The sequence below is a fragment of the Taudactylus pleione genome, unplaced genomic scaffold, assembly GCF_031769625.1.
Source record: "Taudactylus pleione unplaced genomic scaffold, aTauple2 ptg000585l, whole genome shotgun sequence".
Classification (NCBI taxonomy): Eukaryota; Metazoa; Chordata; class Amphibia; order Anura; family Myobatrachidae; genus Taudactylus; species Taudactylus pleione.
In genome coordinates, this window is record NW_028284987.1 from 4276057 (window position 1) to 4285287 (window position 9231).

At 41.0% G+C, this 9231-nt stretch overlaps 1 protein-coding gene across 2 annotated transcripts in view; it reads left to right on the forward strand.

Annotated features, from left to right (window-relative positions):
• The window catches only part of SPATA22 (spermatogenesis associated 22), a 57133-nt gene extending 49825 nt beyond the window's left edge, over positions 1-7308 (forward strand). For both annotated transcript variants that reach the window (XM_088453680.1, XM_088453681.1), the window contains 3 exons: positions 1417-1546; positions 3366-3463; positions 6998-7308. In XM_088453680.1, the coding sequence (XP_088309806.1) occupies positions 1417-1546; positions 3366-3463; positions 6998-7189 (420 nt within the window). In that variant the 3' untranslated portion in view covers positions 7190-7308. The remainder of the gene's footprint in view (positions 1-1416; positions 1547-3365; positions 3464-6997) is intronic.
• The last annotated feature ends 1923 nt before the right edge of the window (positions 7309-9231 follow it).

The window sequence follows — 9231 nt, forward strand, 5'->3', positions numbered from 1 at the left end:
ACAGCTGACTGCTGCATGCGATTATTGTTCCATAATCAAATAAACGTGAAAAAATAAATACAAATAAAGCGTTATGCGGCTAAGTCAAATAATCATTGTTACATACAGCTTAATGAAGGGCTCCCATCATTATCCTATTTGTCATTTCTCAAGAAAAATAACGTGTTGCAGGCTTGCTTGAAAAGTATATAGTACACTAAGGGGGAGATATACTAAGCTCTGGAAAGTGATAAACTGCAGCCAATCAGCTCCTAACGGCCATGTCACAGGCTTAGTTTGAAAAATGACAGGAGCTGGTTGGCTGGTACTATATCTCCATCCAAGTAATAATAATTAGACCCCTTAGTTTCCTCTTTCTGACTACTATTAATTGACACAGTATTATCCAATAGTAATTTTGATAATGTAGAATGTTGCAGCGTTATACTGTTAGCATACCTCTGGTAGTGCTGCTCATCCTGTTGTGTCTGAATTTTTCGCTAATTTCTGGGGAACATTGCTGACTAATGCTGGGTATACACCTACAATTATATCTGCAGATGATGGTTGTTTATACACACTGAACAACAATCTGTCATCTGGCTGCGGGTCCCACTGCCAGGGGGATGTGTCGTCTTGAGATAGATCTGCCATTGGCTGTGCAGCACAGCCGACGCGATATGTCTGTGAACGACGTTGGATCGCTGTACTGGTTTCAGTGCTAGGTCTGTCAGTTATAGTGATATGTCAGCTATATGATGAGATTTAGGGCCTGATTCAGACCCACTCGCAAGCGGCTGTCCGCTCGCAAGTGGGTCGATGGTGTGCACTGCGCATGCGCACGACGGCGGGAGCTCCGTCGTGCGCATGCGCCAGACGCGACGAGCGAAGGACTTTCCTTCGCTCGTTGTGTCTGATCAAAGGGGGCGTGCTGTCGATGTTGATTGACAGCACGCCCCCTTTGGTGGGCGTGCCTCCCAGACGGGGGCGTTCCCAAGGGAACGCCTACCGTCAGAAGCCGGCCCACTGACATCACTAGTGATGTCAGTGGGAGTGATTTTGGCTCTGACCATCGCGGCCTTCAACCTGCATGCTCGTATAGGCTGTGGGTGGTGACCCACAGCTATACGAGCGTCCAGGGGGACGCTCCATAATTATGGAGGACGGCCCTCATTCAGAGCGTGCTCTCTGCTCAGAGCGTCCGGCTCTGAATCAGGGCCTTAGTACATTCATAGTTACATTACTTGTTAGGCCAATGTGTGTTTATTGCTTGAACTATTGCCTACATACATTTAGTTTTTCAGACTCTTGTAATTTTCCCACATAGTACAACATCCATATCCTCTATTAAACCAGTTTACTTTGTTTTATTGTATAAACATTTTTCAGTATGCAAAAAAATTCTATTATATAACATTGTATCCTGTTACTTTACAGGCTATACCTCTTTATCAAATGACATTCAAAGAAAAGAGCAGTTCTTTAAGAATAATACCAGCATCAATTGAAAGTATGAAGTACTGGAGTCAGTACACAGACAGAACTCCTCTATTATTTGAACTATTAGGTATGTATTATCTGACAATGTAAGAAAATGACTTGAAATTATTATTTTAAAATGTTACATCCGATCAGTTATGGAATCAGGTGAACCCTATAGCATACTTGCCTACTCTCCCAGGACGATCGGGAGCTTCCCGAAAATCGGGTGGCGCTCCCAGTCCCAGTCCCACACCATGCCGTTCGCTCCCTCTTGTAATTGGCTGGTCCGGGGGAGCCAATGACACGACATGAGGCACGTGGCCATGATGATGCAATTGCACAGTCACGCTCCCGTCCTGCCCATTCGTATCCTGCCCCCCTGCTGTCCCGATCCTCCCATAAGACGCAGCCAGATCGTCGGCAACCCTGCCCTGTAACCGTACGCAGCCATCCAAGCCTTTATATTGAGATAACAGTGCTTTCCTCCTTTTATGCAACATTTGTCCTTTTATCAGCTTTACATGTGAACAGACATTTTTATTGGTAATATTTGGAGCACTAGAGCAAGAGTTTGGCAGACAGAAACCTCTCTGGAGAAATGTGCTATACCTTGAGCTAAAGGATAATGTGCCGTTCTGTCGAAGATTTGATTGCCACACGTGGCTTTTGAAGGTTGTTAAGTTGCCTTTTACTGCATTAGATAGTAATACATTAAATGGAGGTTTAACCGAATCGACCAATGTTACAGTATATTTTCTCTTATGGCAATTGAATAAGATGATGAGGAGCTGCTTCAGTGTTTCTTTTTTTGTTGTTTTTCTTGCATTTATGGGGGGGGTGATTCAGCTGCCTGCTTGCAGCTCTGCAATTCCGCCCCTGCAAAAATGCAAATGCAGCAGGAGGTGTATGACACCCCCTGCTGCATTTGTGATCACAGCACTGCGACTGAGGTCGCAGGCTGGGATCACCATCGCGACCATCGGTGGTCAATGATCGCGATGGTGGATGGCGCCGGGCCTCCGGCCAGCTCAGTAAGCCTCAGCTTACACAGGCTGGACGGCTCGCGAGGCCAGGACACTGCGTCTATCGACACAGTCCCCGGCCACCCCTACCCCCGCACTGCCCGAAATGCCTCTGCCTGTTAATCAGGCAGAGGCATCGAAGGGGCTACGTGCGATTACGCAGGACCCATTCTGCAAAGGTGCAGAATGGGTTCTGCGTAATCGCCCCCATAATCGGGAATCTGCATTCAGCATTATATTTGCGTGCAATACTGAATCAGCCCCATGGTTTGCCAATGGAGATTAGTTACTTACAAGTAGATTCAGTAAAAATATTGTGCTAGCTTTTGTGTTTTTGCTCTATGTGCACACCTTTGTCAGACCTTTGCGAGTTTTTTTAGCTTGTGTATAGTGAAATTGTGAGCCCTATCAGGTCTTGTAAGTTTAAGCTTAATGACCTAAAAACAGGACAAGTGTTACAATTAGTTGAATTTAGACCTCATTATAAAGTACTCCAATCGTGTTGTTTCTTTTTGTTAAGTTTTGGTTTGTTCCATCTCCAGAGAACCCTGATTGTGTTATACTCTATCTGAGTCAGTTACGGTTAGTGCTGTTTCATGAGAAAGCGGAGAAACCCTTGGTTAGAGTATTTTACTGCGAGCATTCAAGTGGGTTTAATACTGCTGTGGCTGTAACTGTGTTTATGCTGTCTAATTATCTACAAGGTGCAGGGTACCTAGGGCTGATTCAGATGTTGAAATGATGTGTGTCATTAGCCCTATTCGCTAGATAAAAATATTAGTTAAGTGGTACAGAATGATTGTTTGCCACAGAGCAATATAGCTATAAATATGTCATATTGTTATCAGAGATGCTTAACTAGATATGTATCTGTTTCTCTAGCCACTCTTGACTCTGCCGTAACATCAGGTGATCATGGATCAAAATTATTCCTTTTAAGAGATGGCAAGAACCATGTTCCATGCATATTTTTTGAAATTGTAAGTAACAGCAACATTTTATTTTCCTAGGTAATTTTGTTCACTAGAACGTCTGACATGATTTATTAAATTGTAGTACTTCTCTTTTTGCATATAAAATATTATTTGGGAATATCTCTATATATAAAATAAAGTCCCTGGTTTAGGGGCCTGTCTGTTCGTTCTTGTAATCTCTTGAATCACTGGACTGATTTTGTTGGTTTTTTCATTATTCTATACAGCATTGGTCGAGGAAGGTTTAGGTGTATAAACCATTTATCTGTGACAAAAGGGAGACCAGCAGTGACGATTTTACTGAAGCAAGTCACAGAGAAAAGACTGTTTTGTGCTGTGTGAGTGACTAACTGCTGCTTCAGGGGCGAGGGCTGCACTCCGATTGGCTCTCACTGTCTCAGAGAGACAGTCAGAGGTAGCAATGTGCCCCGTTGCTTAGCAGCAGCCTAAAGAGACAGAAGGGTATATTTACTAAAGTGCAGGTTTTTAGAAGTGGAGTTGTTGCCCATAGCAACCAATCAGATTCGAGCTATTATCTTCTAGAAGGTGCTTGCTAAATGATAAGCAGAATCTGATTGGTTGCTATGGGCAACATCACAATTTCTAAACACTCGCACTTTAGTAAATATACCCCGAGAGTGAGAGACAGCCTCCAACTAACCCATTAAGATACTCTGATGCAGACACAGTAGCCAGGAAGTAGCCAGGGGAGGCATTCGATGGTGGCAAACATCAGACTGCCACCATCAAACAGTAAATACACTACCATCTGAACAAAAACATTCTGATGTCCATCCCTACGCTGAACCTGCAGTCGTACTTCGGCCACCACTCCTCCACTATGAAATGCTCCCTTTCCAGCATGATGTTCCCACTCAGCCACACTCCCTCAGTGAACAGGAGACGCCTCCCATGGAAGTCGGCGCTGTTCTCGGACATGGACACCATGGCGATGCAGCTTAACAGAAAGCCCAGGAAATACAGGGTACATTGTCCAAAGAGAACATTGCTTATCACCATGCTTGGCAGCCGGGGAGGAGTGCGCATGGAGGCTGTGGAAATATGCACAGGTGCCCCAGGGAAGTGCTGCTGATAATGCTTATGGTAGCTGCAATACAATTCTCTCATCCATGATCCTCCTGCCCTTCTCAGCACATCCTAGTTGCCAGGCCCCAGTCAGCTGCAGGTTGTAGTGACACTGGTGAGATGCAGGGGGCAGGAGTGAGAAGCAGGGGATTGTGGTGAGATGCAGAGGCCTGTGGTGTGATGCAGAGGGCTGTACAGGGCTGCCAAGAGAAATCCTGGGCCCTGGCACAGCATCTTCCCAGAGCCCTCCGTGGATGGGGTATGGCCACAGCATGTTGGGGGCATAGCTGCACCTCTTTGGGGGCTTGTCTAGCATGTGTGAAGCACCCACTCACAGGAGCATGGCATAGCTCCCAGCAGCTGGGACAAAAGTATTCACTATTACTCTGGGTACACATCTGCGCAATATCGACCCAATTTGGCCAAATCAGAACAACAAATCGGGCATATATATATACACACACGCATATATATAAATACAGTAGGATGGTGGCACTCCTGATTAGAAATAAAGACTCACTGCAGCATTATAGCATTTCAATGTTTCAGTGATTTATTGCTACCGTTGTCAGGAACAGCATTTCTAATCTAAACCGGAGTGCTGCCATCCTACTGTATTTATCTATTTCAGCAGCATGCTGCAAAAGTGGAGGGCATGGCACATAACAGAAAATAAACAAATAAATGTAAATGTCCCAGCACTCCTTGTGCTTAACAGTCAGCAGTCACAATATATGTGGACCTTCCAGGTCCTGGCACCCTAATGCTAACCACTATCACCTGGCCAGTTTGTCTGGCATCAGGAGCAAGGAGCATCAGGTGTGTGAGAGTTTTAAACCCTTCCTGTGCTCCAGTGATTATTCCAGCTGGGTCTGTGTAAATGTGAAAACCTGGAGTTCCACACCTCTGCTGCTAATGCAGAACGCACAGGTCTATTACATATATATATCTATATATTATACACATATTCAGATGACATACCTACCTATAGCTCTATATATACAGTATATATGTAAATATTGAAACTGATATAGAGTGCTCAATGATCTAAAACCCAATGTGTGACTATTATTTAAAGTGCATAGCGACTAAAATAGATGAGTCAATATCTATATAATACATACAAAGACCTTAAAGTGCTATGGGTGCATATTATAATAAAAAACACAATTCATATAAATATATAAACAGATAAATAGTTGTGATTCAAGGTGCAAAAGAATTCATGGCAATAATACTACCGAATAAATTCAAATTAATCGTAAAAGTGTAAAAAGAAGGGGGTTTATTTAGAATACAATCTGAACCTAAAAACAGGGCAGTATATATAAAATGTCCACTAAAAAGCATATATGTAATATAAGACACAAAAATATTTCACACAAAAATAAAACCAATCTATTGAGGATAAAAAAGAGAGAATGGCTTATCTAAGCATAAATGAAAGGTAAGTTCATAAAAGGTGAAACCAGAAATCCCCAACACAAGGGAAGAATCATCATCTCGCGAGATCTTCATTTGCTCTGCAGCGGCGCAGTTCCTGCAAATAAGTGACAATATCTAACACACAGACAGTGCGGTGACTGAGACCCCACAGCCCGCCGCCCCCCCCCTTTCAACTGTTGCCCTCCGCCTGCAGAGGTTTTATAAAAGTTATTATAAAAAAAAAAAGTTGGGAAAAATAAAAAACGGCTACTGGCAGCCCAGGCCCAGGTAATCAGTACTCGCTTCCGCCCCCTCTCGGCTGTGGTGAGAAGCAGGGGCCTGTGGTGGGATGCAAGGGGCTGTGGTAAAATATAGGATGCTGTGGTGAAATGCAGGGTGTAGGAGTAAGATGCAGGGGGCTGTGGTGAAATGCAGGGGACTGTGGTGACATGGCTTAGGTTGTTATGAGATGCAGGGTGCTGTGGCGAAATGAAGTTGCTCCCATGTGAAAACGGGGCTGTTTGCTAGTGTTTATTTAAAAATTACATCATAGCATTGCTCAGAAGTGAAACAGGGTATTGTATATGATATTGCTTTGTGTTCCTGCACCAATCTGACAGTTGTCTGCATACAGTACATGTATAAGAAACTTGAAGGTGTATGCATCATTGTCATTCTTGTATTACTACAAGCTACATATTGAGTAACAGAAAAAAAGTGAGAGAGTAAAGTGGTTTTTTAGATGCACCTCATTTATTCTGACAGTAGTTCCAGGGGACTATACATTTACATAAGAAAAATGTGAATTTGTCTTTTTTGTGCTATTTTTTATTTGTGTGTTAATGTGTTAATAAGGCATGATTGGAATCACCATTCAATGTGTTCTTCTTAAAGAGAACTTGCCACCAAGCTCTGTGATTTTGTTTAGTTAGCTGCCTTACCCATAAAAAGCATAATCTATTTTTTGCTGTTATACCAGAAAGTTTTGTATTATATTTATTTTATATGCAGGTATATGTTTTTGCCTAGGACCGGGACTTACCAAGACTAAACAGAGGTCGAGTTGTTAGAACTATGGGAAACTATGAAAAGAAAAGAAACGTATTCAAGTGTGTTTCTGTAAGACCTGCATCAGTAGCCGAGCAACAAACCTTTATGAAATTTATGACTACTGCTGATATTGAGATGGAGCAGTATGTTCAGACATTGAATGAAAAGTAGACTTGTTATTTAAACAAATATTAATTTGTTAGTCAATTAAAGAAATTAATTTTTGGTCAACATGTAATATTGCAGATCCTGAAGTGTATATTACATTCCTACTTATGGCACCTGAGAGTACAGGCATATATAGTGTTTTTGAAACTATTAAAAATAATAAATATAATATTCTGCACTGTTATCTTGATTGTGTTTTGTATTCCTACTTCAGCAAGCATTTGTTTTAACAGGTTAGCAAATGTCTGATATTTTCTGTATACTGAACTGGGTTTCACATTAGCATATTTGATGCCCCTTTTTTCTAGCTCAAAAATAAAGCGGTCTACATAAGCATTTATTGGATGTTGTCTGCATGTGACAATGTTTAAATTGCATGAAAAATGTGCTTCCAGTTGCTATTATTTTTGGTGCATTTTGTAATTTCTGTTTGTGAAACGTCTGCATTTTTACTGCATTCACTTTTTTTAATGTGAATTTTTGCTGCAGTTTTCTAGCGATAAGACATTTTAACATTTTGTAGGAGTTTATTTTAGGAAAATGACAAGAATAAACACAGGGAAACATCTTGACATGTAAGGAATATTAAAAACTGAAGTAACTTATTAAAAACTGCAGTCATACTTTTTAATTGTAAACCAGATTGGAAAATCTGTTCAACAAATGAATGTTATCAGTCTGATTGAGTTACATACTGGCAGATTATATTAGATGCGGAATACGTGTTATCTCACAGAAGGCCGATTCTCCTCTCACCTCCACAGCCTACAGTAACTGGCTGAAAAACACACAACGCGAGCTGCCAACATTGGGGGTTATGTAGAGTACTTTTTAATTCTTATTATTTATTTTAATGCTTGTAAAATATGCATTTCCGCACTGCACTGGCCATGCGCACCAAAAATACATATGTATTTATCCGTATCATGATTTTTGTTTCATTGATATATATATATATATATATAATTATATATATATATATATTCATTTATTTTTGTGTATCCTTGATGACCCCTTGTGTCTGTATGGGAGAGGGGAAGGAACTGGGGTACGCATTAAAGACAGAGCACAGTAAGGACGTGTTAACATAATTGAGATACAATAAAAAATGGACACATCTGCAGATCCATTCCATCATTAAATCTTTGTATTATCAAATAATTCACGGGTCAGATAGACTTCCTTTATAGAAACTCTGAATCAGTAAGGTATTGATTGCATTTTGAGTCACAAAATACATCCTAAAGTGGCAGCTCTTGAACAAAACATAAGTGGTGGCGGGATCTTGTTTTTTAATTTAGGTCACTGTATGACTCGCCTAAAGTAAGCAACTTCAACATGACTTGAGCTTGCTTTATAGAAAAATATGCCCACACTCTGGGCTTGATTCTGAGTTGCGCGCAATGACAATATTAACGAAGTTGAGCAATTTTATTTTTCATTTACTTCTCTGCATACGGGAAATGCCTAAAAACTTGTGTGCAAAGAGTCGCTGTACCGATTGAGATGCTTAGTGTCTGAAAGGTATTGTAAATGTACTGGGCGTTCCTGGGTGGTTACTCAGATGATTAATCACTCATATTGGAGGGCATAATCAGACGACAATTCTGCATCTACCATGAAGCTGGTGCAAGTGCGATTTCAGAGTCTAAAGACGCTCTAAGTGGGTATCTGAGTCTTTGCACATTCTTACATATGTTTGTTAAAGGGACCAGCTGCAAAGCAATATAAATGTACTATATGCACACAAAACACTTGTCCTTTAGCAGTACAAATCTACCATATGTAAACTAGCACATTTTAGCAAAGATAATAATAAACCTGTGTATTTTAAAGAATAAGCAAAAACTGTTCTTCCTTTAATCTAGCAGAACAGCATGTTTTCTTACATGGAATATTTGCTGGGTTTACAAACCCATGGATATTGTACATCAGCTACAGTATATGCCATCACGCAGCATTCACATTAGGTATTCTGGACCTTTTAAAATGGTTATTTAAAAAAAAAAAGAACAAAGACAATCCTAATATTAATTTGAATAAAA